This window comes from Cygnus olor, chromosome 26 (genome assembly GCF_009769625.2).
Source record: "Cygnus olor isolate bCygOlo1 chromosome 26, bCygOlo1.pri.v2, whole genome shotgun sequence".
Classification (NCBI taxonomy): domain Eukaryota; kingdom Metazoa; phylum Chordata; class Aves; order Anseriformes; family Anatidae; genus Cygnus; species Cygnus olor.
Genome location: NC_049194.1, coordinates 3,299,128 through 3,326,308, shown reverse-complemented (window position 1 = coordinate 3,326,308; position 27,181 = coordinate 3,299,128). Strand labels below are relative to the sequence as shown.

At 62.1% G+C, this 27,181-nt stretch overlaps 3 protein-coding genes across 5 annotated transcripts; 1 reads left to right on the top strand and 2 right to left on the bottom strand.

Annotated features, from left to right (window-relative positions):
* Positions 1 to 2,669: 2,669 nt before the first annotated feature.
* On the bottom strand, positions 2,670 to 12,336 carry MAP2K2 (mitogen-activated protein kinase kinase 2). Its single transcript, XM_040537559.1, has 11 exons — positions 12,203 to 12,336; positions 11,107 to 11,317; positions 9,599 to 9,745; positions 8,827 to 8,904; positions 8,299 to 8,350; positions 8,079 to 8,203; positions 6,208 to 6,421; positions 5,319 to 5,383; positions 4,392 to 4,453; positions 3,788 to 3,833; positions 2,670 to 2,858 (listed from the first exon to the last, which is right to left on the bottom strand). Exons 1-11 carry the CDS (start codon positions 12,286 to 12,288, stop codon positions 2,748 to 2,750), a joined length of 1,197 nt encoding a protein of 398 aa, XP_040393493.1. The 5' UTR covers positions 12,289 to 12,336; the 3' UTR covers positions 2,670 to 2,747.
* A 1,020-nt stretch (positions 12,337 to 13,356) lies between these two features.
* CREB3L3 (cAMP responsive element binding protein 3 like 3) lies at positions 13,357 to 19,408 on the top strand. Of its 3 annotated transcripts, none has more exons than XM_040537557.1 (10): positions 13,357 to 14,568; positions 15,712 to 15,836; positions 15,983 to 16,238; positions 16,502 to 16,617; positions 16,981 to 17,109; positions 17,217 to 17,323; positions 17,451 to 17,519; positions 17,636 to 17,720; positions 18,065 to 18,161; positions 18,241 to 19,408. In XM_040537557.1, exons 1-10 carry the CDS (start codon positions 14,184 to 14,186, stop codon positions 18,609 to 18,611), a joined length of 1,740 nt encoding a protein of 579 aa, XP_040393491.1. In that variant the 5' UTR covers positions 13,357 to 14,183; the 3' UTR covers positions 18,612 to 19,408. The 3 variants fall into 3 exon arrangements, with proteins under 3 accessions (XP_040393491.1, XP_040393490.1, XP_040393489.1); XM_040537556.1 differs by having other exon boundaries at positions 16,978 to 17,109; XM_040537555.1 differs by having other exon boundaries at positions 16,502 to 17,109.
* SIRT6 (sirtuin 6) lies at positions 19,380 to 26,629 on the bottom strand. Its single transcript, XM_040537558.1, has 8 exons — positions 26,471 to 26,629; positions 25,312 to 25,439; positions 24,758 to 24,940; positions 22,334 to 22,393; positions 21,658 to 21,753; positions 21,030 to 21,110; positions 20,529 to 20,652; positions 19,380 to 19,834 (listed from the first exon to the last, which is right to left on the bottom strand). Exons 1-8 carry the CDS (start codon positions 26,534 to 26,536, stop codon positions 19,499 to 19,501), a joined length of 1,074 nt encoding a protein of 357 aa, XP_040393492.1. The 5' UTR covers positions 26,537 to 26,629; the 3' UTR covers positions 19,380 to 19,498.
* Between the last annotated feature and the right edge of the window lie 552 nt (positions 26,630 to 27,181).

Below are 27,181 nucleotides of genomic sequence, written 5' to 3'. Positions count from 1 at the left end.
CCCCCCCCCCCCGCCGCTGCACCCCACAGCGGGCCCCACCACGTGTTGACGGCCGCCCACTGCTTTCGTTTTCCCCCGCCGCAGCCCAGGGCGGGCCCTGAGCGCCCCCGCCCAGAGCGAAGGCCAAGAGGCAGCCCCCAGCCCCCCAAAAAGCCCCCCCAGAGGGTGGGGGTGCCCCAAAATCACCTGCAGGATGGGGACCGGGGGCACCCAGCACCATCCCCACCTCCGGGGAGGGCCCCGAAACCCTTCCTCCAGCCCCCGTCCTGCCCCCCCCCCCCACATATGGGGACCCCGCGGGGGAGCTGGGGGGGGCTCCCCCCGGGTCCAGCCCTGTCTCCACAAGCACGACCCCAACCCCGGGGGACCCTGAAGGGCCAGGAGAAGCAAAGCTACCCCCTGGCAGAGTGGGGTGGAGGGGGCCCAAATTTCTGCACCCCATGGGTGAGGGAAAGGCCTGAAATGGGCAACCGGTGTCGCCCCCCCCATCATGACCCCCCCCCCCCCCGAAGTTTTGCAGAGCGGGGTTGTTCCGCAGGTGCTCAAATCAGGGTCAGATTTAAACCATGGCAGAACCCAGGGCTCCCCCCCTCTACTTCTTCTCACCCTAAAACTTAAAAATATATATATAATAATTAAAAAAAAATAAAATCCCCCCCCAAAAAACATCCAGCAGCCCCGGAGCGGGATTTACGCTTCCTCGGCACCCGCAGCCTTCGGGGCTGGTGCCGGGATAACTCCGCGATCTCCTGCTCCCGCTGGAGGCAGCCGACGGCCACACCGCTCCCAGCCCCGCCAGGAGCTCGGCCACGCAGGGGTTAAAATCCTTCAAAAACATGCAAGGAGAAAAAAAAAAATACTGTAAGTGTAAAGTGCCGTTTATTTGTTGTTTTTCTTCCATGATGAAAATATCGATTTTGTTTTTTAATTGCACCGACAGGTTCTTGATATGCTTTCTCCTTCCAAAACCCAACACCGAAATGAAACAACCTGAAAATATCCCAAAGATATCCCAAAGATTTGTGAGTTGTCCCTGTGCTTAAATAAGGGACAAAAACAGGGTGACAAGTGCCCAGCCTGCCCCGCGCCCCCCCATACTCAGCCCCTGCAAGGACGGAGGGATAGGGAAGGGGGCAAGAGGAATTTGGGGGCAGCGAGGCGACAGGCTTCCTTTTGGGGGCGGCCCCAGGGCAAAAAGTAGCCCGAAAAGGGTCAAAGGGACCAAAAGCAACTTGTCCTGTTCCTGCACACTGGGGGTTTGGGGATCAGGGAGCCCCCCCAACAAGGGGGGCCTGAGGACCGAGCCATCCCCACGGCTCACACCTTCTCATCCTACAGGACGCAAAATAAAAGTGAACACAAACCCTGCAGAGCACAGGGGGGCTCCGAGGAGCCCCAAGCCCCCCCGTGGCCGCCCCACGGCAGCACCGGTTTGTGCAGAGCTTCAACGACTCTGCCGTACGAGAGCGAGCACCAGATGTGCCCCACGAGAGAAGCATCCACCAGGATCACTTGGCAGGCTCCGGAGAGGAAAAACAAACCAATAAATCCAAATTATCTGGCTGCGGGACAAACCCAGGAGGGGACAGCACCACGGGACGCTGCCAGCCCCGAGGGGACAGGTCCAGCCCCGCTCCGTGGTGGCTCTGGGGGGTTCAGCGAGATCCTTGGAAAACCCCAAAGCCCTGGGGGATGAAGCAGGGGGGGATTCAGCCCACCTGGAGAGACCCAGCCTGGCCCCCGGGCCGTGCCCAAGCCGTGATGGCTGGGGCAAGGTGAGGGACACGTGGAGGGGGAAGGCTGCAGCTCCGAGAGGTTTCACCCTCCTGTCCCCAGGGCGGCTCTGCCCGAGGCACCAGGGCACGGTGGGCTCCAGGACAGACCCTGCCCCAGCACTTCACTCTGGAAGAGGCTGAGGGCCGCAGGAGGAGGCCATGAGGTCTCCCCATGGTGCAGGGCCTGAGGGAGCCACGCGGCCCTCACCAGCCGACTCCATTTCCCACCCCTCGCAGGCTGGGAGCTGGGCCTGCGCCCATCGTACCAGTACAACCCACCAAACACCCAGCACACGACAAGAACAGGCCTCAAAACAGCCATTTAAGAACTCAACCGAACGAACAACGACAAAACCCAGACACAAGCCTCTCCTCCCCTCCGCCCGCCCGGCCCAGGGGCAGCCCAGCACCACGCTGCTCTCCGAACACTGCCGCAGCCTCGTGGCACAGCACCCGCCACATCCGCTGCTCGGAGGCACGGCCCCGGGGCTGGGCGCCCCTCCGAGGGGCTTCTCCCTTCCCTGCAGTGCCCATTTCCCCTTCCCACCCCCCGCAGCCCACCCAAGAAGCCCCAGGAGCAGGCGAAGCACCCGCCCCGCAGCCCCCCCCCCACCCGCCTCACACACACACGCGAGTGTGCACACACGATTTTTTTTTTTTTTTTTTAACCCAAGTGAACATGTTTCCAAAAAAAGAGAAAAATTAACACAAGCAGCACCACGTTTCCCCAGTGTCAGGAGCTCCAGAGCCGGAGCAGAAGCCCAGGACGCCCCCAGGCCAACAGAAACCAAGCCTGTGTTTGCTCGGGGCGGGGGGCAGCCGATGGACATGTCGGAGGGACGGTGCTTTGCCGGTGGGACGCGAGGCGAGAAGGGGCCGGGGAGAAGGAAGAAGGGCGGTTCTGTCATTTACTGAAGGACAGGAAATGGTGACAGAGGCAGATGTACTGACACCAGGCGGTCGGCTCGGCCGTCACATGGCAGCGCGGGTGGGCGTGCTGGGCTGGTTCAACCTCAGCGTTTTGCAGAGCCAGCCGGCGAAATCCACCTCCTCCACCTCAGAGCGCTTGATGAAGGTGTGATTCTGCAAGGGAAGCGACGCAGGGTTAGCAAGGCACCTCGTGGAGGCACGGCCGTGTGTTCCCCACCGCGACAGGCGCGGGCAGGACACCGAGACCCATCCCCAGCCCCTTCTCAAAGCCCCGACCCGGCGGGGTCCGTGCCGTGGGGCTGGAGGGTTGGGCTGCTCTCCTGCCAGGACAGCAGATTTGGTGGGCAGTTTCAAGATTTTTTGCTACTTGCAGCCCCGTGGCTGTGTTTTTAAAAACGGGTGCATCCTGCACCTGGCTGAGCACCTCTCCCAGCAGCCGGGCAGAGGAGGCACAGAAGAGTTAAACGAGCAAAGTTGCACCCCAGGAGTGAACCTAAAAAGTGCTACGGAAGGTGGGCAGAGCCTGGTGCGGGCTCCGAGCCGTGGCTTTGGGTGCTCACCCTGGTCCTGGAGAGCAAATCCAACTCCCCCCAAGGCCAACGGCCCCAGGGCAGGGAGGAGCGGAGGCAGAGCACGGAGGAGGGCACGGAGCGGGGACACAAGGACATGGCCACCGCCTCTGCAAGGGGCACGTGGAGGGGCAGCCAGTTGCAGCTCAGCACCACGCCGAGGGAGGAAAAGCTGCCGTTCACAGGGACAAAGTGGGCTCTTCCGCCTCGCTCAGGAGGCAAAGGTTGGTCCCAGGCACCTTGGCAGACACGGGGCGGTGCTGGAGCCATCGGGTTCCCATCCTGGGCTCCGCTGGGGAGGGGCAGCAGGCTCCACGGGCTGATAACATCGCTGCCTTTGATTCAAAGGCGAGTGAGTCACTCCCTCGCCGGGGCTCGATTTGGCTCCCGGGCTCAGCCGGGGGAGTTTCCAGCCTTTTGAGCAAGGGAGGCAGCGAGGGATGGGATGGGGCACAGCGGCTTGCAGATCTGGTGCCACCCACTGCAGCAAGAAAATTGCTCTTCCCCACTTACCATCAGCATCTTCAAATCTGCCCGTTCTGCTGGATTCTTAATTAAGCTGAAATGAGAAGAGAGCAAAACCAGCCCTGAGATACTTTGTGTAAGAAGGTGCTCAGCTGCCTGGAGAGGTCTCCAGCTCCAACAAAAACCACTTGGCTTCCTCTCTGCCTTCCCCAGGAGACCAGCAGCATGGAAACAGCTCAGAAAACATCCCCAGCAGCCCAGGTTCTAGGAGAGATGCAATACCCATCCCTTCTGGACTGCACCCTGCACACGAGGACCTGATGGTTTGCAGGGATCAGTGATTTGGTAACGTCCAGTCTCTGTTATAATGGGACCAGGGCAGCACCCCCAGTGTCAGAGGGTCTCACAGCTGTATTTAGGAGGTGCACCGGTACTGCAAAGCGTAACCACGCGCACACTGCTTTTATTCCAGCCCTTCCCAAGGCAGGAGCTCCCAGCACAATGCACTGCAGCCAAGCCAGAGCAGGGAAAGGTTACCGGCAGCACACAGACAATGCTGCCTTATGCTGAACATTTCGGGTGGAGGCAGCCTGCTGAGCTGCCCGCGAGCAGGTACAGGCCTCTGCGTTCGGTGACAAGCAGCAATCCTTACCATTTATTTACAAACTCCTGGAAATCTTGCGTGAAAACTCCATTCGGTAGCTTGGGAGGTGGCTGCACAGAGAAGGAAAAGGGTTTTCTGCATCACTGCGCATTAATGGGTCAAAAAACCACAATGTCACCTAGTCTTAAACGAGCCATAAAATAAAAAGCTGTGCTCTGAAGGCATCGTTCTCCAAGCTGCCCCTTAGGGCCAGGGAGCTGCTCCCTCCTGCTGCAGGGCTGGCAGCAAAGTGCTGTCCCAGCACGGGGTGGGGGACACCGACCCCCTCCTGAATTACTGCCAGGGCCGGGAGACCAGAATTGCAGCATCCCAGTTCTGGATCCAACCTTGCAAACCCCAGCTCTGTCAACACCTATTGCAGACGAAGCTGTTCCAGAAGAGCTAATTAGGGGCCAACTCCTCTCAGCTGCTTTTTCCCCCCCAGACTCACTGACTTGCAGGTGGGACAGACCCTGCCTCAGAAGGCTGGTAGGACATTTCAGCCTGGATTTTAGCTCTGGTCAGCTTTTGGGTCACCCTCAAATGTTTTCATCCACGAAGACAAAGGTCTGCGTGCGACCTCAGCATCAGAGGGAGCACTCATCTGCTGCTGATTTAGGGAGGAGCACGTTTGAAATGGCCGATTGCAGAAGGAACAGGGCATTACACCCCAGAGCTCCCCTCCCTCGTTGCTCTAGGGATGCTGCTTTCACGGGTACCTGCAGAACATTACTCCGAAAGGAGAGATGGGTTTGTGATGCCAGAAGGCAGGAGGAAGAAGCGGGAAACGGGATAGAAAAAAAAAGGATTTTGGTGCAGCTAAAGGGGCTCACAAAAGCCCTGCCAAGCAAAGGTTTCTGAGCCTACCCTGACCTAGCAGGGCGAGCACGACACCACCTCAGGGCAGCCTGGCAGAGGCAGTGAAGCAACACCCACCTCGTTAACTATATAGTCCAGCAGTTCAAAGATGGCCATGGCAGGCCGGCTGTCCATCCCGTGGCCTGCGTGGGTAAGATGAGAGAAACACTGGTGAGAAGCTGCCCAGACAGCGAGGGGCTCCATTCGCACAGCCCCACTGCGGGACTTCTGCTGGGAGATGCAGAGGACACCGATTTGGGAACCGACTCGGGTTAAAAATAACAGGAAAAAAAACGTTCTGAAATTTAGACTTTCTAGACTCCTCTAGCCCAGATTTATCTCCCAGCTTGGAGCATTTGGAGAGCACCAGACCATATGCTTTGGCAGGCTGGCAGCCGTTCTAGAGCCTTCTGCTTCCAAACAAGTGGCTCAGACGGAGCCTGCTCCAAACGCGGCCCCGGCACGGCTCCACCAGGACCTGTGCCTGTTTGCTGAGAGCTCCCAGCAAAGCTGCTCCCGAAGAGCTGGAGAGGGAGCTCACGGCAGCGTGGGCAGAGCCCGCGGGGCCACACGGGCAGTGACAGATTTCCTCAGCCCGGTCTGTGTCCCTGGGAGTCACCCTGCCAAACCCGTGCTGTCCCCAGCACATGGTTCTTTAATGCCTGGGTTTTTTTGGGCCGCCCCAGGGTGCTCTGCAGCACCCTGAAAGCCACCTCCTCGGCTCCCCAAAACCCCCTGGGTTCTCCCTACGGGTCACAAACCTCTGCGGCAGGGGTGGATTCTGCTGGAGCACGCACAGATCTCTGTCCTCTCTGCAGACAGGGAGGAAAGCCCCCCCTCGAAGCGCTTTGCCTCCCCGCCACCGCCTCAGCCAGAAGGGCTTTCGCCAACCCAGCCACGCCAACAGAATCCACCCGCTCTGCCCCCACGCCTTCGTGTTGCGTCCGATGCATCCGACAGCCCCTACCACTGACGGGGCGTCCTGGGGGCCTGGCCCGCGGCGAGATGCTGTGAGGCTCTCCCTCTGCCCCGTCCACCACAGGACGGCCAAATATTGCTTCCAGTTCCTTGGAGTCTGGCGGGGGGATTGGGTACCTTCCGATAGACAGCTCCACTAGCGACAGGCCCATGCTCCAGATGTCGGACTGCACCGAGTAATGGGTGCCCTGCAACCGCTCGGGCTGGAAGGAGAAAGCACAGGCATGCGGCTGAGAGGCAGGATTTCAGCAAGGCAAGCAACGACAACACTGCAACGAAAGTAAATAGAGCAGAGTCTACGTCCTGACCACCTCTCCGCTCCTTCAGGGGAAGGTCGGGCTCTTCCAAGCCCTATAATTCCCCCACAGGGCCTCGTATACCACGGGCAGCTTGTACGAAACCATGAAGCACCCCATCTATAAATCAGCCTCCCAGCATCCGAGGCTCCTGAAGTCTGCCCGAAGCACCAAAGTCTGCAGAGGAGGTGTGGGGGGATCCCAAGCGCAAACCCAAAGCACTTGTGTGCGTCTAACCAACAGCTACAGCCCAGCAGCACGTGCAGCTGCTCACACTCAGAAACCCAGAGCACGCAGTAGGAGGCTACTTCTCACTGACCTGAGATCTAAAACCTCAATTTATTAGCCAAAAAAATTACTTTCTGCTCTTTCCTGTAACTACTCGAGAGTACTAAGAGGAGCAGAAGATGCAGTCTAAGGCTCCTACCGTGGCAAAGAAAAAAAAATTAAAAAAAATCAATGCAAGCTATCCTTACTGGCAGCTTTGTGTCAGCTGTGCGGATCCAGTGGCTGAGTGCAGAAGGGACATTTTTAAATAGATAGTGTCTAACTATAACTGTGCCTTAATAACCGTTCCCAAAATACAGGAGCAGCACAGGCCTGAGCACAGGAGCACTGACGGCTTCCCTACAAAAACCTGCTGCTTGCTCCCAAGCCTGAACCACACGCGGTGGGCAGCAGGCACCCACCTCCTCTCTGCCATCCAACCCATGGGACCTGGGGACCAGAGGCAGCCGGGAGGCGATTTCATCCTTGCAGCAGTTGTATCAGGGACGGCTGAGGACACGGGACAGAGCCACACGAGGCAGAGGAGGCTGCACAGTGCCACCCGCTGCGCTGTCACCGCGCCAGGCTGGACGGGAAGCACCAGGCAGCGGCACATAACCTGTGGTTCACTGCACCACCGCCCCGTCCCGCGGCTGGGCTAACGCTGATCACAGCTCCCGTTTGAAAGGGGCACGATCAGCTCTTTGGGCAGCTCGCCTCGGCTCTGGTTTCCCACTGCCTGCACCAAAACCTGCCTGCACCGGGGTGGTCTGCACCCACTCTGCCAGCAAGCACGCAGAGCCAACGGGCAGAGGGGGGGTGTCAGCACCAGCGTCCCCTCCACACCGCCACACTTAATTTCTCAGAGCTTTGCACACAAGAAGACACTTCTGAACCTGGGAACACTTGCTGAAATGTAATGGGAGCACTTGTAGGATGTGAATGTCTTCCCCTGCAGGGGCAGCTCCACCCCGCTGGCCCCAAGCTGGTGGAAGTGCAGCAAGGAGCAGCTCAGAGCGGCTCAGCCAATGCCAAGTGCATCAAAAGCCACGAGGAGACCCGAGGGTGCTTGCTTCTATCCCCGGGGTGCCGCACACCCCACAGCCTGATCCCTCACGTGGGATGGTGAGAGGCACGCGTGGTGTGGCAGTGCCCAAAGAGAGCATGGTCCTGGTGAGCGTGGACACAGAAAAACCGCGAGTGGCTCGGGCACGCCGCCGGTTCTGCCAGAGCAGTTAGCCCCACCTGAGCTGAACCCAAGTTGCAAAAACCCACCCGAAAGTTGAAAGGAACTTACAGACATGTAGGACCGAGTTCCCACAAAAGAGTTTGCCATGGAGTCAATGAGCTGACCACTGACCCCGAAATCACACAGCTTAATCTCTCCTCGAGAGTTAACCAGGATGTTAGAAGGCTTCACATCTGACAACAGTGAGAGAGAAGAGTGTAAACACGGCGCGAGGCAAAACACGGGGCTCCTCCACCACGGGCGGCTATTTTTAGGTTCCTCCTCTCACCTCTGTGCATGATTTGGTGCTTCTCTCTCAGATACGCCAAACCTCTCAGAACCTAGAAGGAAACCAAAGACAGGATGAGATAAGGGCTGGGAGGGGAAGTGCTCTCCCTTCGGCAGGAGACGTTGCACGAACGGCGCGTGCGACGCGAGGACAGCCTCCCCAGGGTGACTAAAAGTTTCGGGTTTGATCACCGTGGATGGGGACGGGCAGTGGCCGGTGTCCAGGTTCAGCTGAAGAGCAAAACAACCCCCGGCACAGCAATCACAAATCTTGGCTTTACTGCTCAAGAAAGCTTCTCCCAAACCAGTCCCAGCAGAGACCAGCACAACGCCAGGGGACAGAGCCACAAAGAGCGCTCAGGAATCTGCTTCCCTAGCCCCAGCCCACACCCCGCCGCCTCCTGCTTGATCTCAGGATGGGAAAATGCACCCGGGGAAATGAAGAAAGCTTCACAAGGCAGCACGAGCATTTCCCCCAGCGCGTGCCCAGCGAGGATTTTTGGCAGCCCAAAGAGCCCCTGGAACTCACCGCTATACTGACTTTCCCCAGGATCTCCTCGGGAATTCTTTTGGCTTCTTTCAACACTTGATCCAGAGAGCCACCATCCTAAAATAAAAAACAAAATCATCAACGCACTGACGCCAGCAGGAAAGCAGAGCTGCTGGCCACACAGACGAGCATGCCCAGGAAAACAAGTGATATAGGAGCGGGCACGCAGCATCCCAGCTCAGCCGGCTGCAGCAAGCCAGCACCAAGCACACTCCCTCTACAGCAAAGATCTCCAGCGATCAGAGCTTCTCCCTGAACGCTATTTTAACGCTCTCAGTTCTATTTCTTGCTATTAGTTTTTCGCTTCCTTTCCCTCTCGGCGGTAAGCGCAGAGATGATGCTGTCAGCACCGATTCGGAGGAGCGACCACACTTCTCTGACGGAGAGAAAACGCGCAGTGCGCTCTGTAGAGCGGCAGGTTTACAACATTTCCTTTTGGCCAACCCCCAAACCTCTGCTTCCGCTTTCCAAAAAGTCGATTTCGGTCGCTTCGACGCCTGAGCGGGAGCACGCAGCTCCTACCAGGGCTCGGCGGCCTCGCCGCACGCCGAGCAGCCGGAGCGAGGAGCCACCGGGGCTGCCAGGAGCGAGTGGCAGCACCCTACAACCCACCCCACCCGGGATTTCAGGTTCGTGGAGCCGAGTGGCAGCACCCTATAACCCACTCCACCCAGGATTTCAGGCTCGTGGAGACCCGATGCTGAGCCCAGCACCGGGAGCAGCACGGGGCAGAGGAGGGCTGTGGACTCACCATGTGCTCCATGCAGATGGAAATCTCTCCGTCGCTGTAGAAGGCTCCATAGAAACCCACAATATACGGGGAGTTACACTCGTGCAGCACCTGCAGCTCTCGGATAATCTGATTCCTGATGGCTGGTTTGATTTCTAAATGAATCAGCTGCCAAGAAAGGAAAAAAAAAGATGTAGTGCCTTCCAAAAAATAAATAAATAAAAGCCTTACAAGAACCATGTAAGCAAGTCCTGAGTGTTGGAAAGAAACAAAACTGTCTTCAAGGAAAGCTCTGCTTTGCCTTTTTTATTAATTAACTATTTGCAAGCTAAAATTAAGGATAAAGGGATAAGTAAAGCGCTGTGCAGCCTGTGAGCAGCTAAAGCAACTGCCAGCCCATGTAACACGCCGAGAGATCACGCAGGATTCAGAGTAGAAAGACAAGTCAGAAGTTTGATGCAGATCTGACTCAGCACATACGAACATTTTCACAAGCTTTGTAGGTGTTGTAAGAGGTGTTCTGATATCAAGGAAACCACAGAAAGTAAAAAAAAAAAATGAAGCTTATGCGTGTGAAAGAGCAGTTGTGTTATCCCTTGGGCTCCATGCAGTCAGCTAACAGAGCTGAGGGAAGGAAAGCGGTGAAGGCTGGGAGGTGTCAGGGCAGGTTGGAGCAGCAGCCGCTGTTCCTATAAGCTGTAGGACGCCCGAGCCCTGGGACTTGCGTCCTCCCTGCGGGGCCACGAGGGCTGGGCACTGCAGGACACGCAGCGGTGCTGCCCAGCGCGGCAGCTTGCTTTGCCTTGTTTCTGAACACGGAGCTCCCAACGATCCCAAAACCACCTGAACACAACCTATCGCTCCCGAACCAAACGCCAGCAGAAGACCCAGAGCTCCCAGTGCAGCCACGGGAGAACATCTTCGTTCCTAAGACCCGCTGAGCCGTCCCCACAGCAGCGGGGAACAGAAGCTTTCAGGGAAGGCGTCCCACAGATCGTTCACCAAGATTCTCGCCTTTTCTAATAGGCGAAGCAACTCCTGTTTTTCTATCACAGGACACCGCAGAAAGGCACCCCACGAGGTGATCTTCAGGAGGAGCTGCTGCTGTGACAGCTTCAAGAAGCTGCTCAGAACCACCCTGCAGATTAAGCGGGCAGCGAGGAACGCGTGCGTGCCAAACCCGCGTCTGGCAGGACCAGGCACCCACCCCTCCGCCTGCCACCTCCAGCCCTCGCTAGCCACTACCTACGATCACCAAAAGACCCGCATCCTAGCGCTTCGACCTCTCTTTCTGCCGAATTCATTAAAAACAGCTTCACTGGAAGAAGAACAAACCAGCATTTTCTCGCAAGGCGTTGCGAAACCCAGGGACCCGTCGCGGCGCGCTGCGACTCCCAGGAAAGGACCCAGGGGTTGGCAAAGCTCCTGGACGGGTCACATCCAGCTCGGGGCGCTGGTGCTGGCCTGGCCAGGGGGTTTGCACGGAGCAGACCCCCCCGGCTGGACCCCGGTCCTGCTGCCCCCCTTACCTTCCGTGCCATGACGAGCCCGGAGGGTTTGTGCTGCACCTTGGTGACCACGCCACCGTTGCCGGCGCCCAGCTCGGAGATGCGCTCGAAGTCGTCATCCTTCAGCTCGCCCACCTTGGCTTTCTGCGTGAGGAAGGCTTCCAGGCGCTTCTTCTGCTGCTCGTCCAGCTCCAGCTCCTCCAGCTTCTTCTGGAGGTCCACCAGGTTGGCCCTGGAGAGAGAGAGAGGGGAGGGCGACCGTCAGGGGGCTGCGAGGGCAGGGCCAGGAGAGGAGGATTTGTCCCTTCCTCCCTCCGCGGGGACCAGCGGTGGCAGAGGGAACAGAGACCCAACAACTTTTTTGGGGGGAGCTTCAGGGAAATGGAAGGAATGACCGAAAAGCCCCCGTCCTCCATGCCCCGAGCCCCTGATGCAGCTGCTCGGCAGCGAGAGGGGCAGCAGCCTCCCCCTGACACCCGAGGCCCAAAGCTCGGTCTCCGCTGCGAAACACGAGAAGGACACAACTCGTCGGCGGCCCCCCCGCCCCGTCCCACCCCTCCTCGCCGCCCCCAGCCCCAGAGGCCGGGCACAAAGCGGTGCCTGTGCTCCCCGGCACCTGCCGCCGGCCTCCTGCCTGGCCTCCAGCCTCCCCCCTGCCATCTGCTGCCTCCCCCCCAACCTGCACCCGAGGCGGGGGGGGGGGGGGGGGGGGAGGCTGGAAGGGCTCACCCCAACCACCACACCCCCAGACCCAGCACAGGGAGCTCTGTACCCCCCCACAAGCCTCCTCCGGGCCTCAGCTGCCCCCAGCCCTACCCCAGCCTCCCCCCCTACACCCCCCCGAGCCTCCCCCCTTACCCCAGCCTCCCCCACACCCCAACCAAGCTGCCGGCGAGGTCAGCCTCTACCCTGCCCCACCGGGACACCCCCGAGGCCGGGCCCATCCCAGTCCAGCCTCCAGCCTCCAGTCCCCAGCCTCCAGCCTCCAGCCTCCAGCCTCCAGCCTCCCCCCTGTCCTCCAGCCCCCCCCCCCCCGGCCCGGGCCCGGTCGTTCCCGGCCTCGCGGAGGCCGTGCGGGCCTCGCCACGGCCCCTGCCCCCCCCCCGCCCCGACTCACTCGGCGGAGCCGGCGGGCCCGGGCCCCTCGGCGGCGCTGGGGGTGATGGTGAGGGCCGGCAGCACCGGCTTCCTCTTGGCCGGCATGGCCGGGCCGCGCCGCGCCTGCGGGCCGAGCGGGGCGGGGCCGGGGGCGGGGCTTTCGAGGGGAGGGGGGCGGGGCTTGAGGGGGTGGGGTCTGGAGGGGGGGCGGGGTTTGAGGGGGCGGGGTTTGAGGGGGAGGGGCGGGGTTGAGCGGGGGGCGGGGCGTAGGGAGAGCCGGGGGGGGCGTTTCGCGAGAGCGAGGGTGGGGGAGGCTCAGGGAGGGAGGCTGGGGAAGGGAGGCTGAAGGAGCGAGGCTGAAGGAGCGAGGTTCAGGCAGCGAGCCTCTTGCAGAGGCGAGGCCAAGCCCGGAGGCTGCGGCCTCTAGGTACCAGGGCAGCCCCTTGCTGGTGGGCGAGGCTCACGTAGAGGTGAGGCCGTGCCTGGAGAACGCAGCCTCTGGGTACCAGGGCACCCCCTTGCTCAGAAGCAAGTCTCGTGTAGAGGTGAGGCTCTGGTAGAGGCGAGGCCAAGCCCAGAGGCTGTGGCCGCTAGGTACCAGGGCAGCCCCTTGCTGGTGGGTAAGGCTCACACAGAGGTGAGGCCAAACATGGAGGATGCAGCCTCTGGGTACCCGGGCAGCCTCTTGCTCAGGAGCCATGCCCACATAGAGGCAAGGCTCACAGAGAGGTGAGGCCATGCCCGGAGGCTGCGGCCCCTGTGTACCAGGGCAGCCCCTTGCTCAGGAGTAAGGCTCACGTAGAGGTGAGGCTCTTGTAGAGGCGAGGCCAAGCTTGGAAGCTGTGGCCTCTGGGTACCCAGGGCAGACCCTCGCTGGGGAGCAAGGCTCATGTAGAGACAAGGCTCACACAGAGGGGAGGCCAAGCCCAGAGGCTGCAGCCTCTGGGTACCAGGGCAGCCCCTTGATGGTGGGCAAGGCTCGCATAGAGGCTAGACTCTTGTAGAGGCAATGCCAAACCCAGAGGCTGTGTCCTCTGGGTACCAGGGCAGCCCCTTCCCCAGGAGCAAGGCTCATGTAGAGGCAAGGCTCGAGTAGAGGCGATGACAAGCCCAGAGGCCACAGCCTCTGGGTACCAGAGTAGACCCTTGCTTGGAAATGAGGCTCGCGTAGAGGTGAGGCCAAGCCCAGAGGCTGTGGCCTCTGGGTACTGGGGCAGCCCCTTGCTGGTGGGCAAGGCTCACCTAGAGGCGAGGCCAAGCGTGGAGGACCCAGCCTCTGGGTACTGGGGCAGCCCTGTGCTGGCCCCACCGCCGAGCCCCCAGCACCAACGGGATGAGGGTGGGGATGGAGCGAGGCTGTCGGTGGCCCTGGGGTGGTGCCAGGGTGGAGGCTGGGGCAGTGGGTGCCCTTTGCTCGGTGCCAGCAGCTCCCGTCTCCGCGGCGGGGCCATAGAGCGGGGCGTGAAGGCGGCGCCTGCCCCGTCCCGCCTGGGCAGAGGGCGTCGCGGCGGAGATAACCGCACCGTGCGGCCTTGCCCCTGCCGTCTTGCGCCTCTGTCACACGCCACCGCGCTCACCGCACACGAGGGAGGGAGGGGGGCAAACTCGTCCCTTCCCTGCATGGCGGGGTCTGGTGAAACCCATCCAGCACCACGTCTCCCTCCTCACCACTACCCCACTACCACCATTTTGGGGTCTAGCATCCACAGCAGGGCCCGGCCTCACCCATGGGTGGCACATCAGCCTCCTGCCCTCGCCGCAGGGCACTCGAGATGCAACAGATGGACGCGTTGGTCAACGAGCCCCGGCCCTTCATGCCTTCGTCCCCCGGGGGACAGCAGGGACCCCGAGGGGCGGAGGGCACAGGCAGCCCCCTGGGGGCCAGCCCAGCCCCGGGCACGAGGACTGGCAGGGACCGACGTGACATGGGGAGGTGACGAGTGGTAGAGTCCAAGCCAACGTCTTCCCCGGATGTTCTCGACACCTATAAAAAGTGATTAATGCTGATACGTTCGTCTGAAAAAAAAAAAGGGAAATTGTCCCCGAAATGGGTGAAAGTTCATGGGCAGCTGCGGAGCCTGGACTTCGCCCACGGGCCCCTCCTGCCCTGCTCGGCGGAGGAGGACAAAAACATTTGGCTAATGAGTTACGGGGCGCAGTGGGCCTTCCCCCGGGCTGCCCTGCCGTCGCACACCGCCGGCCCCAATCAGCACCCGGGCGATTTTGCAATCCTGGCCGCTATTTCTGTGCCGTTGGAGTTTAAACTTTGCCACTCGGGTCAGGGCGAGGAGGAGGAGGTGGCTGGACTCGGCGTCCGCCCCGCTGCCGTGTGCCGAGGGGGTTCAGAAGCCGGGACGGATCCGCTGGTTTTGGGATCTCACGCAGGTACACGACGTACGAGGCTGCCGGCGCTCAGCGGGGCCCCGCAGTCACCACAGGGCTCACCGAAAGGAGCGGGGATAAAGGATGGGGGGCAAGAAACCCCCTTTCTGGGCCGGCTGGCCAAATTTTAATGAATTAAAGAAAACTTTAATGACAGCCGTCCCCAGGCCCAGCTTGAAGGACCCTTGGGTCAGTGGAGGTTTGGGAGGGTCGGTTGTAGGGTCCGGCGGTGGGCTGAGTGGCCAGGGAGCAGGTTGGGAGGGGGTTAGTTGGCTGGGCGGCCAGCGGGTTGGTTATTTGGTCAAACAGCTGCTCGGTTGGCCAACGGGTTGGCCGTTTGATCTCTTTCTTGGCCGATTTTGTTGGTTTTGCTGCTCGGCTGGTCGGGCCGTTGGGCCCAGTCGGCCGGTTCGGTCCCTGGGGGCTCACGGCCTGGAAGTGTTGTGGCAGGGGCAGAACGAGGCCAAGTCCCCCCCTTGGGGCCTCCTCCCCTCCTCCCTTCGCTGCCCCAAATGATTAACCCGATCTCCCCAGGGCCGGACGGGGCCGGACAGGGGAGCTGAGGAGGGCTCAGCTCTGGGGCCTCATCCTGCTCCTCTGCCCAGGGGCATGGTGGGGCTGGGGCAGCCGGGGTTCTGTGGGGAGCCCCCTGCTGCGCAGATCTCTTTGGGGAAAAAAATGCAGGATCTGGGAGTTTCAGCAGCTGGAGGGGGGCAGGAAGGGCTGCTGCCATGCCCCGAGCCCCTGCAGGAGCACAGACCATACGTGTGCGCTGCCTCCCGCACGCGGGCACTTGGGGCTTGTCCGGGTGTGCTCGTGCTTAAATACAGGTGCCAACACGTGCACGTGCACACGTTTACACGCCCGTGTCTGCATGGGTGCACACATAGATTGCAGGGTCCTATCCTGCACACACGTCTGAATGGCGACACAAGCTCCCGGGATTGCATCCACAGGCTCACACGCACGTTTGCACACTCACTGTGCACGTACACCTCCTCGTGGTCCCACGCACGTCCCCGTGCTCCTCGCTCCCCTCTCGCCCGCCCCGTGAGCTGGGGTGTCCTGTAGAGCCTTGTGACGGGGGTGAGAGGCAGGGGGCAGCTGTGGGGACAGGGCTGGGGGCCTGACCCTGCCTCTTCGCAGCCATGGCCTCCACTGTGGGTAGCCTCGACAGCCTCGACCTGCTGGACCTCCTCTTCGACCGCCAGGACGGGATCCTCCGTGGCGTGGAGCTGGGGACATCCCCGGGCACCTGGCACGAGGATGGGGTGAGCCCTCAGGGCGGGGGGGGGGGGGGGCTGATTTATGGGTGAGCTGGGGCCGCTTGTGGGGTCATCCCACAGCACGGGGAGGCTCCTGCGGGTACCCCATGGCAATGGGCACCCTGCAGTGACGGATGCCCGTATCCCCACAGCACGCTCGGGACGGCGACGACTTCCTCAGCTCCATCCTGGGCTCTGGGGACTCAGCATCCGACTCTCCCAGCTGGTCCCCAGCTGCCAGCGACAGCGGAGTCTCCGAGGACCCCTCCTCTGACCACCTCGACAGCCCCCCGGGGTGCTGCGACGGGGTGCTCGGCGAGGCCCCGTACCCCTACGCCAACCCCTGCCAGGTGCTGCCGCTCCCCGGGGGCACTGGGGCCCCGCGCCCCGAGGTCTCCATTGACCTGGGTGAGCCATGGGGAGAGACTGGGCTGGGGACACTGGGAGGCTGTGGGGGGGGATACTGGGGACACTGGGAAGCCGTGGGGGGTGGGGGAGATGGGGTCTGTCAGGGGTGGTGAGGAAATGAGGGGAGCTGGGGGGACTGGAGGGATTTGGGCAGAGTGGGGAGAAATGGAGAGGGCTGGGGGCTGAGGGGGAGCCAGGGGATGGGGGGGGGGGGGACAAGGACACAGCAGAGCTGACAGCCCCCCCATGCGCCCCTTGCCCAGACATGTGGCACCCCGGCTTCTTCATGGAGGAGGGCCGGGACCTGCCCGTGGTCTCCGCACCCGCGTCCTGCACCCTCACCGTCAAGGACCTGCTGCTCTCAGGCAGCTCTGACGCTGTGAGTCCCCATCACCGTGTCCCCGTCGCTCCTTGTCCCCAGCCCTGTCCCTCCCCGCATGCCATCCCCTGTCCCTTTCACCATCCTTCCCTGCCCCTGTCCTTGTCCCCTCCCTTGGACCGTGGTCCCCGTCCTTTCCTCCTTATCCCTGCTACCTCCAGGACCGCCACCCCATTCCTGTGCCCATCCCTTCTTCCCCCCCCCCCCCACATTTGTCCCCTTTCCCGCACCATGTTCCTATTCCTGTCCCTTCCTGGGTGCCACCCTCACCCTGGAAGCGCGGTGCCCACCCGTGGCCCCCCGGGGCAGGCACGGGGCGAGCCTGCAGCCCGGGATTTTCACCTGCCCGCGGTCCCGCAGCAGCCGCAGGTGCCCAGCTCCCTGCTGAGGCAGAGCCAGGGCCAGTTCCAGGAGCTGGTGCTGACGGAGGACGAGAAGAAGCTGCTGGCGAAGGAGGGGGTGTCCCTGCCCACGCAGCTGCCCCTCACCAAGGTGGGTCCCGGGGTGCCTGGGACACGCTCCGTGCTCCCCAGGGGCGCGTGGGCACCGGGTGCGGGGGTCCTGGTCCCGGGCTGCCCTCACCCTCCCCGTGCCCCCAGTACGAGGAGCGGGTGCTGAAGAAGATCCGTCGGAAGATCAGGAACAAGCAGTCAGCGCAGGAGAGCCGCAAGAAGAAGAAGGAGTACATCGACGGGCTGGAGAGCCGGTACAGCCCCGAGCCCCTGCGCCCAGCTGGGGGCCGACAGCGGTGCCCCGGGCTGGCCACACTGGGCGCGCTGCTCCCACCACCCTGCAGCTTCCCCCGACCTCACGCCTTTCTCCCTGTCCCCCAGGATGTCAGCGTGCACAGCCCAGAACCAGGAGCTGCAGAGGAAAGTCCTGCACCTGGAGAAGCAGAACTCGTAGGTGTCCCCCGGGACGAAGCGGGGCAGGATGGGGCTGGACGGGGCGGTTGGGACCCTGCTGGGAGGCGAATCCCAGAGCAGCCGGGGTGCTGATGGGTCCTCCCTGTCCCCAGCTCCCTCCTGGAGCAGCTGAAGAAACTCCAGGCCCTCGTGGTGCAGTCGAGCAACAAGGCAGCACAGACGGGGACCTGCATCGCGGTGCGTGGAGCCCCCGGCCCCTCGCCCCCGTGCCCTGCCCCAAACAACTCCTGGCTCCGGGGGGCGAGGAACCAGCGGGGTTGTGCTGGCGGGGGCGGGTGGAGGGATGGGGAAAAGGGTGGGCACGGGCTGAGGTGAGGGAGAGATGCTCCGCGGTTGAATGGAAGGAGGAAGGGATGGACGCGCGTGAGGGTGGATGGATAGGGACAGACGGAGTGCTGGCAGGGCTGCATGGGCAGGGAGAAAGGGGGGGACGCAGCCCTGGGTCTGCCCCCAGCCCCCTCTCCATGAACCACATCCCCCTCCAGTACCGCGCGCCGTGACGTCCCCTCCTCTGCCCCCAGGTCCTGCTGCTCTCCTTCGCGCTCATCGTCTTCCCCTCCATCAGCCCGTTCGCCCCGAGCAAGGCCGAGGCAGACGGGGACTTCGGACCGGTGCGAGGTGAGGAGGGGGCTGGGGGCTCTGTGCCAGCGCTGTGCCGGGGGCGCCGGTGCTGACCCCGACCCTCCTTTGCGCTCAGTTTTCTCCAGGTCCCTGCACAACGCCGCTGCCTCCCGCGTGGCTTACGCGCAGCCCCGAGCCAGGGACGAGAAGCCCCCGGAGCCGCTGTGGTCGGAGCACGCAGGCGAAAGCCTCGAGACGCTGCACGAAGCTTTCAGCGGCCGCTCCTTCTCTCCGCGCCCGGATGAGGCTTCGCCCCGCAACAGCAGCCAGCCGCTCGCCTCCGACAGCCTGAGCCACGGGGACAGGGAGCGAGACGGAGCCACGTCGGGGGATGGCAGCACGTCGGGGGGTGGCAGCACGTCGGGGGACGGCCTGGCATCGCTCGCGTGGACCAAGGGCGACCACAGCAGCCGGCCCGCGGTGCTGGAGCCGGCCGAGGAGCTTTAAGCAGCACCCAGGGACCACAGGGGATGCGCCGGGGTGGCTCAGCACCCCATCCCCTCTGGGACAAGCCCTCGGGGTGGCCCCCCAGGGTCCCCCTCCAGGCGTGGACAGATGCTGGACCCACTTGGCTTTGCTTCTATCTGTGAACTGGGAAGAGAAGACTGGTTCCCATTGGCCTTACTGGGAGGGAAGGAAGGGGCTGCTCCTGCCCCCTGGGTGCAGCGGGGGTTGCAGAAGGGACAGGGGGTTGGTCAAGGTGGGGAGGAGGGGACCCAAAAGGCCCCGGTCTGGCTGGTTGTTGACACTGCAACGTGGTGGTTTTGTTCACCTTTTTTTTTTTTTTTTTAAACTTCATTTTCATCACTAAATAAAGGTATTTTGGAAAAAAAATCACCTGCCTTTGTTTAATACAATCGGGTTTTATAGGCGTTTACTAGGGTGATCCACAGGGTTCCTTGGGCAGGGGACCTCTCCGATCCAGCTGCCGTGAGGTGCCAGGACCCAGCAGAGCTGGGATTTTGCTGTGAGCCACCACCAGATCAGCCCCCGCTCTATTTAAGACTGCAACACCTGCCCCAAGGACCCCGTCGTGTCACCCCCGCAGCGTTACTGGCCCAGCACCCTTGTCTCTGGCCCCTCCGAGGTCTGTAGGGCACAGCTGGGCTCTGCAAACCCCTCCTCACAGAGAGGGAATTGCACCGAGCGGGGCCGCGCCGTTTTCAAGCAGGGGCCGTTCCTCCCCGGCTGGCAGGTGCGAGCTGCCCAGACACACACAATTCGAGTGTATTTAATACTTACATTAAAAAAAGGGACAATGCTGGAGGATATAAAAAAAAGTCGGTAGGAAAAGTGGCACAGACGAGCGTCTAGACAGCCGGGAACAGTCCGGGTCAGGTGAGGAGAGGCTCCACCTTCATCTTCTTCGTCGGCGGCGGCCCCGTATCCGGGCTGGGACACTCCTGCTTCAGACTGTCACCGTGCTCCGCCAGCGTGGTCCCGAGGTCGGGGCGCAGCCCGGCCGTGCCGTTGCACTGGGCGAAGGATTCCTCCTTGAGCAGCCCGCGAGCCTCGGGCTCAAATTCGAAGAGCTGTTGGGGCTCGGCAGGCTCGGCCCTCTCCACCACCACCGGCCCCGTCCACTCCGGGACTTCGAGCCCCAGGTGCTTCATCAGCTTCGTCATGACGTCGTCGACGTAGGCGTGGATGCGCAGGTCGGCCTGTTTGTCCTGGGGTGAGCAAGGGCAAGCGTGGCGTTAGGGGACGGACGCCGTGTGCGGGGACAGGCGTCTGCTCCCAGGGAGCGCCTGGGGACAGGGACTGGGCGACGGCTCGGCCGCACGCAGACTCCAGGGCTCCCGTCCCCGGGACACCGCCCGTGGAGGAGCACGGACCGAGCCCCTGACCCCAGCTGGCTCCCCTGCAGGCTGACAGGGCTGCGTCCAGGTGCAGGCAGGCTGCTTGCGCCGTTAAACACAGCCTGAGAGGCAGGCGCGGACAGGGCAGAGCGGGACAGGGACAAGGGAGCTCCAATAACATCCCAGAAACCCCTCAGCTCTGGTTATTCACAAGACACCTGACAATTAGGGCACCAAAAGCAGTGCTGATTGCGGAACAAACTCCTCCTGACACGGGTTACGCGTGTGCGGTTATTTCACTGGAGATGACTCACCAGAGGATACACCAGGCTTTGGGACGGGCTTTTATTATGCTCTGAAGATGTACCTTCCAGTTCTACTGTTTATCAGAGGTTGCACACTTAAACCCTGCAACAGCGGAGGCCCAGCCTTCCACCCTTCTGCTTGGGAGGGGGCAATGTGCGGGGACCAACCCACGACGGGGCTAAAAAAGTGCGGGGAAAGGAGCAGAGCAGGACAGAGCAAACTGCCCCGAGCGCGGAGCAGCAAGGACGCCCCCACTCACGTGCTTGGTTGCTTGCAGGTTGACTATGACGAGCTTCCCTCCTCTCTTCTTCGTGATTAGCGGGAGGTTGCCACTGGGTTTGATCTGCAGAGAGGTCCCCAGCGTGACAGAGAGATCAGCTTTCCTGCAGGGAGGAGAAAAAACATCCAGGGCAGGGAAAATAAATGAATACAAATCCACAGCCATGCCCAGACTGCTGCTTCCACCCTGCTCCAGCCCGGCCTCCACGAGCTTCTGAGCCGGAAAGCAAAGCTGCGGCCAGAATTTGCAGTTTTTTCGCGGCCACTTTCTGGGTGAAGAGCTGGGCACTGCTGCCCTACTGGTACAGCCTCGGGGCTGCAAGGCACAAAACCCACGAACAAAGCCAGGCAGGGGCAGCCTGAGGGAGGGCTGCTGCGGGGCTGGCAGAGGGCAGGGGCTGGGGCAGCCTCCCTGGGCACTGCGAGCTGCGGGCGTCAGCAGCTGCGGTGGCTTCGGAAGCCTGAACACAGTAACACGTACCTGCAGGCTTCGTCCGCCAGCGTGAGGTCACGGTCAGGAAGGGAATCCTCCCAGTCCAGAATAGTGTCTCTTAACTTCCCTCTAGAAGACACGCGGGGACCAGGGTTACTCCTGCCAGGCAGGACCGGCCAGCAGAGCCGCCCTGCGAGAGCGGGGACAGCTCCAGTGACACAGACCCGTTACACCCTGCTCGGCCCAGCGCTGCGGAGGGCCAGGTCTCTGAGCAGCTCCGAGGACTCCCCAGCAAGGAAGGGAACATCGAGAATTCACCTGCACGAGGTTATTTTGTGGCTGGTGCTGAGACGCCACCGAAAGTCACAACCACTGCTCTTACTCAGAGCCGGGATGCGCCTTTATTGAGCTCCCCAGCTTCAGAGCTGGCCTGGAGCCCCCCACCCTCCCGCGCCAGCTCCCTCTCTGGCTGCAGAGCGGGGGGGGCAGCTGCCCTGGGTCCTGCCCCATTCGGCTCAGAGAGCTCAGATCTCCTCCCTGACCTGGAGGGATTGCTGGCACAGCCCTCCACACCAAATCTGAGCACCACAATCACCTCCTGCCTCCCTGGTGCTGGGCTCTGCCCCCTCCCCAGCACACTGTCCCCTCCCGGAGCCCCCCGCCCCCCTGCCGTTACCTGCAGGCCCGCAGCCCTCGGGCTTTGGTGACGCTGCACAGCCTGCCCGTTGGCTTCAGCCCCATGCTGCCCACGACGGCGTCCCGCACGTACTGCCTGCACACACGACACGCAGGGTGCTGCTCAGGCGAGGTGGCACCGCCGGGAGACGTCCCCGCAGCGCGGCGCGTCTCACATCACACCCGGGACCGAAGGGAGGTGGCGGCTGGGAGCGATGAGCTGAGCACCAAATCTCAGCCCGCATCTTCCACCAGGTGCTGCCGACAGCTTCTTCCCTTTCAGGGGAAGCCCCCCCAGCCCTATAGACCCCATAGAGCCTCTGTTGACCCTACAGACCCCCCACTGACTCTGCAGACCCTCGAGAGCCCCCCTAGAGCCACGGTTCCCCCGACAGCTCCAGAGCCACAGAGGTTTGCTGCCAACCAGGGCGGAAAACCTAGCGTGGAGCAACCTCCTCTCGCAACCCCCAGCGGAGGTTTCTCAAAACATTCAGTTCCCGCTGTTTGGTGGGGTTTAGGACTCGGACGGGACAGATCTGCCCACGAAGCCCTGCCCGCCGCGCTAGGGGCCTGCCAGACAGAGTCCCCACGGCACGTGCAGGGCCTCCGCCGTCCCCTGGGGACAGCAAGGAAGCCCCCGCCTGCCGCCCCCCTCCCCGGGCTCGCAGCTCACGTACTTGCCGCATTTCACGCACTCCTCCACAAACATGTTCCCGTGGAGCTCGGCCAGCTTGTCCCTGCAGGAGAAATGGCAGAGGTGAAAGACCAGGAAAAGCTGCCCGGCCCCCCCCCGCCCTTTCGGGACCTGCACCTCAAGGGCTTCCCCACCTTCGGCGAGGTCAGCACCGAGGGGAGTTACGTTAGCTACACACTAATAAGAGGGGGCTGCATCAGAGCGAGGCTGCGGGTGCCACGAGGCTGTCCACCTCGCTGCGGTGGGTCTGACAGACAGGACAGCCGGCTGAGCACGGGGGGTTCCCTGCCCCGAGGGCGGCCAGAGCACGCAGGGCAGGCAGGAGCTGGCAGAACTGCAGCACACGGAGCACCACTTGTGCATTTAGCTCAAGAAATAACTTTGCAAAGGCGGTCCGGGCAGAGCCGCACCGCTTGCCGGGCAGGGAAGACCCGGAGGACGCGTTCAGAGCCTGGGAAGAGGGCTCCCGCTGCCCGGCTGCGCTTCCAGCACGAGAGCACCGTGCTACGTCCACCACAGCTGGGACTGAGGGGAAGGGCAGCGCGTCCCGGCTTTTTGATTTTAAAAGCGATTTCGATTTTAAAAGCTTTCTGATTTGAAATGCTTTTCGATTTTAACAGCTTCCAGCCACGGCACCAGTTCTCCGCCTGCTCCGACCTAGTCCCAAACCATCTCTGTCGCCCTGCAACCGCCCAGGTCTTTGCTCTTCTCAGCGCTCCGTGGTTTCCTCCCCGGCCTTGCACGGTCCAAGCCTTTGCCACTCCTTTTGACCAAAACTCCCCTCAAGCTCAGCACCAGCCTCGAAGTGCTGAAGCTAGCGGCAAACGAAGCCACGCTCTCCTCGTGTTCCCGCGAGCCCCGCAACGACTGGAAACCTCCTCCAGGGAGGACGGAGACAGGACCGACTTGATTTCCACAGCGCCGAACCACCTGGCACCAGTTCAGCAACACCTTCTCAAGCACGCGCTCCGCTTGAGGGGAAGAGCAACGCCAAACCAGAAGGCGAGCCGGTGGCACCGGGCTGAGGGGAGCCCAGCTGAGTCCTGGTGATTATTTCCTATCTTTTTTTCCCATGGCTGTTTGATTTAAAAAGGCAAACGCGGTGCCAGGAGCAGGAACCAGGACTCGGGGCCTTTAATAATAGGGAACAGCCCCCCCGAGGCAGCTCTCTGCCCCACCAACGACGGCTGAGGCCATTTGTGAGACGCCTCTTTACCGAGGTCCCCCTCCTGCTCCTTATTCTCACCCGAACTTCCTTCACTTTATTCCCTTACTCGAATGCAGCTGCTTCTCTTCCAGGCAGCTCTGAGCAGCTTGGCTCACAAGATAATAATCGCTTGGTGGTCTTAAGTGCTGGAAACGTTTTGTTTTTTCAATCACAGGCTGAAGTTTCTGGTTGCTGCAAGCGCTCACGGAGCAGCGGGTTCATCTGAGGACAACTTTGAAACAGCCACGGAGCTGCGCCTCCGTCTCCGCCCAGGCAGGGAGTGGAGAGCTCTCCCCCTCAGCTCCTGCACGTCGCAGCTCCCCACAGAGGGAACGCCGCTATCCCCGGCCCCGCCGCAGCTGCTGAAGAAATCAGAGACCGCAGCCGGTAAGTCAGACCAGTTCCAGCCGTGGAACTCTCCCTGCCCTGCCCCTCCTGCACTTCCACACAGTTATTGAGAAGCAAAGTACCTTCGAAGGCAATCCTGAGCCCAGGCATCGTTTCCTCAGTGGGGCAGCGCTGCCATTAATTGTTTGCTCTCGAGAAATTCAGCTTAAGGAGACCCCGAAGCAGCACAACACCCGGTGCTCTGGATCGCCCCGGCAGCGCTGGTAAAGCAGCCGTGTCTCCGCGAGCAGCAGCAGCAGGTTCGGGTGCTCTCACCCTCCCGCCCGTCCGCTCCCCCCTGCGGCTGGGTGCAGGAAAGGATCGCGTGCCCTGAGCTGGGCTCTGAGCCCTGCCTGCCCTCCTCGAAGCCGACACCTCGCGTCCCCCAGCCGGTCGCATACTGCAGCCACTCAGCTGACAGGGGACAACACGCGACGGCCCAGCGCCGCAGCCCGTTCCACCTGCCAGCACCCTCAGCAGCTTCTGGGTGCGCTTCTGAGAGCGTCAGCTGAGGCTGACTTCATTTCAGCATCCTCCACACTGCGACCATCACGTCTCTTCTCTAAATTCTGGCTGGTTTCCCTACCTCTTCCCTCAGCGGTGCATTCCAATTTCTGCTCCCAACATCAGCGAGCAGCCAGCTCCCAAACCAGCTTCGAAACTTAAGCCCCAGCACGGGGAGAGAATTAACAAACAGCTGATGCTTTTTGGTTGCAAACGTTTGCACGTGAGGCCGTGCTAACCAGGCAGCAGGAACCGCGCGCAGCGGGGACAGACACGAGGGACCTGGAGGCAGGGCGGAGGAGGCAGTACCGTGGGAATCCCGACCGCACGTGAAGGCCGTCCACGTTCTGGCTGACCAGGAATTTCAGGATGCCGACCCTCTGCAGCCCCAGCAGCGCCATGTGAGTCTTGGAGGGCCTGGCGTTCTCAAAGGTGGTGTCGAATTTTGGGGAGAGCCCCTTCTCTTCCATAGTCCAGACGCCATTGGGCCCCCTGCAGCAGCGGGGACAGAAGAAGCAACAGCTGAGGTCTCGGGCTCTAGGAGGACGCTTGCAAACGCATCACAAGCCCTATCAGCGGAGGACGAGCAAGGCACTGCTAAACGAGGGTCGTGCATTACCGATTAACGTCCTTGATGCAAGCAGGGCACGCGCAGGGCTTCTGTGGGCACAATTTAACACCAAACCAGCATGCAAGACGTAAAAGGTTTCAGCTGGATACGGGACCGGACGGGAGGGATGGAGCAGGTCGCCCTGCAGGCGGGATGGGGGGCGGGAAGCACAGGGCAGAGCTTTATGAGGTGTGAGCTGGACTCGGCAGTGGTGCTGTCCTCCCGGCCCGCGCCTGCTGCCCGCCGTCGTTACCTGAAGTCGGGGATCCCCGAGGCGGTGCTGATCCCGGCCCCGGTGTGGAACACCACGTTGGAGGAGCTCCTTATCAAGTCGGCCAGCTCGCGCACCTTCCTCTCCAGCTCCTCCGGTGGGTCAAAGATCTGAGCGGGAGAGAAACCACGAGGGGAATGGAGAGACACAGCGACGGGCCCCGCGTGCCTCCCATAAGGCACAGAGACCCCAGCGCACCACAAATCCGCGATGAAAACTCCAGGCAGGAGGTTTTGCATTGCTGAACGACAAACACACGTAACTGGAGAGGAACAGCACTTTATATGCTCATCCCCACAGAGGTTAAGGGATTAAAAAAGCAGGATGGTGGGCACTGGCAGACGGAGTCCTGGGCCCACCCTGCTTTTTGGTGCAGGCACAGAATTTCATTTCCGTGGGCTGCTTCTCCAGGCCAGCCTCCTGGGGACCAGGGCTGGGGACAGACCCCTGCACGACCCCATCCCCTCTCCCCAGAGCCCTTCACAGAACCCCAGAATGGCCGGGGTTGGAGGGGACTTCTGGAAATCACCCAGTCCAACCCCCTGCCGAGCAGGACCACCCAGAGCACGTTGCGCAGGGTCACATCCAGGGGAGGTTTGGATATCTCCAGAGCAGGAGACCCCACAGCCTCTCCGGGCAGCCTGTCCCAGTGCTGTCACCCCCCAGCACAGAAGCGCCCCCTCATATTCCTCAAATTCCTCCTGGGCTCAGTTTGTGCCCGCTGCCTCTCGTCCTGTCGCTGGGCACAGCTGAAAAGACACCAGCTCCATCCCCTTGCACCCTCCCCTCAGATATTCACACATTAACGAGCTTTCCCCTCACTCTTCTCCTTTCCAGGCCTTCTTAAGCTTCCCGAGCATCCCTAGAGACACGGGGACGGGGTCACCCCAAACCCCCCCCCAGGGCCAGGCCCCTCACGCCCCTACAGCCACCCCAAGAACCAAGGGGGACCCCAAGGGGCAGGACACGCTGAGGGGGGTCTGGGCAAAAAGGGGGAGCCCCAAGGGGGGTCCCCAAAGACCCCACGGGGGGGGGAGGACACGAAAGGCCCCGACGGGGGGGGGGGGGCGCCGCGCACAGGCTCGGTTGCCATGGAGACCCGCTAGGCCGCAGCGGGCCGCCCCCGCTAGGCCGCGCTCACCTCGGGGAGGCCGCATTTGCCTTTATCCGAGTAGGGCGAGAGCCCGGCCGCGTAGTTCACCGCCATGGCCCGCCCCGGGCACCGGAGCGCTCATTGTTGTCGGTCCCCGGGCGGGCGGAAGCGCGGAGGGAGGCCGCGGGGCGGGTGCATATGCGCGGGCAGCCGCCAGGGGGAAGGCGTCGCCGCCATCTTGGTGTCTGGCAGCGGGGGGTGGCTGCCCTCACTCGGTCCTGCTCGTGGGCCCCAAATCACGGGGGAAAGGGCGGGGGGGGCAGGCGAGGGGGGCCAGGAAGGGGGTGTCACGCAAGGGGGTGTCACGCAAGGGGGTGTCACGCAAGGGGGTGCCATGCAAGGGGGTGCCAGACACGGGGGTGTCCGGCGAGGGCAGGGGGTGTCACACAAGCAGTGCCATGCAAGGGGGTGTCACACAAGGGGGTGCCAGGCAAGGGGGTGTCACACATCAGGGTGTCACACAAGGGCTGCCAGGCAAGGGGGTGCCAGACAAGGGCAGCGGGTGCCACGAAGGGGGTGTCACACAAGGGGGGTGTCACACAAGGGGTGCCAGGCAAGGGGGTGTCACACAAGGGGGTTTCACACAAGGGGGTGCCACACAAGGTCAGGGGGTGCCAGCCCTGCTGGACCCAGCCATGCCCCCCCTGCCTGCACCCACAGACCCCCCAGAGAGACCCGGGGGGGCCAAGGCCCCGGTGG

What these genes read in the sequence shown, in the direction of transcription:
- SIRT6 (XM_040537558.1), bottom strand. Translation starts at nt 26,536, where the DNA reads ATGGCGGTGAACTACGCGGCCGGGCTCTCGCCCTACTCGGATAAAGGC. An exon ending in TCGGGGATCCCCGACTTCAG is followed by an intron (nt 24,941 to 25,311) that starts GTAACGACGGCG and finishes CCGCTGCTGCAG; the next exon opens with GGGGCCCAATGGCGTCTGGA. An exon ending in CGAGGGCTGCGGGCCTGCAG is followed by an intron (nt 21,111 to 21,657) that starts GTAACGGCAGGG and finishes CGTGTCTTCTAG; the next exon opens with AGGGAAGTTAAGAGACACTA.
- MAP2K2 (XM_040537559.1), bottom strand. Translation starts at nt 12,288, where the DNA reads ATGCCGGCCAAGAGGAAGCCGGTGCTGCCGGCCCTCACCATCACCCCC. An exon ending in GGCTCGTCATGGCACGGAAG is followed by an intron (nt 9,746 to 11,106) that starts GTAAGGGGGGCA and finishes CTTTCTTGGCAG; the next exon opens with CTGATTCATTTAGAAATCAA. An exon ending in TGGGGAAAGTCAGTATAGCG is followed by an intron (nt 8,351 to 8,826) that starts GTGAGTTCCAGG and finishes GTTTCCTTCTAG; the next exon opens with GTTCTGAGAGGTTTGGCGTA.
- CREB3L3 (XM_040537555.1), top strand. Translation starts at nt 14,184, where the DNA reads ATGCTGATACGTTCGTCTGAAAAAAAAAAAGGGAAATTGTCCCCGAAA. An exon ending in GGTTTTGGGATCTCACGCAG is followed by an intron (nt 14,569 to 15,711) that starts GTACACGACGTA and finishes GCCTCTTCGCAG; the next exon opens with CCATGGCCTCCACTGTGGGT. An exon ending in CACCTGGAGAAGCAGAACTC is followed by an intron (nt 17,520 to 17,635) that starts GTAGGTGTCCCC and finishes CCCTGTCCCCAG; the next exon opens with CTCCCTCCTGGAGCAGCTGA.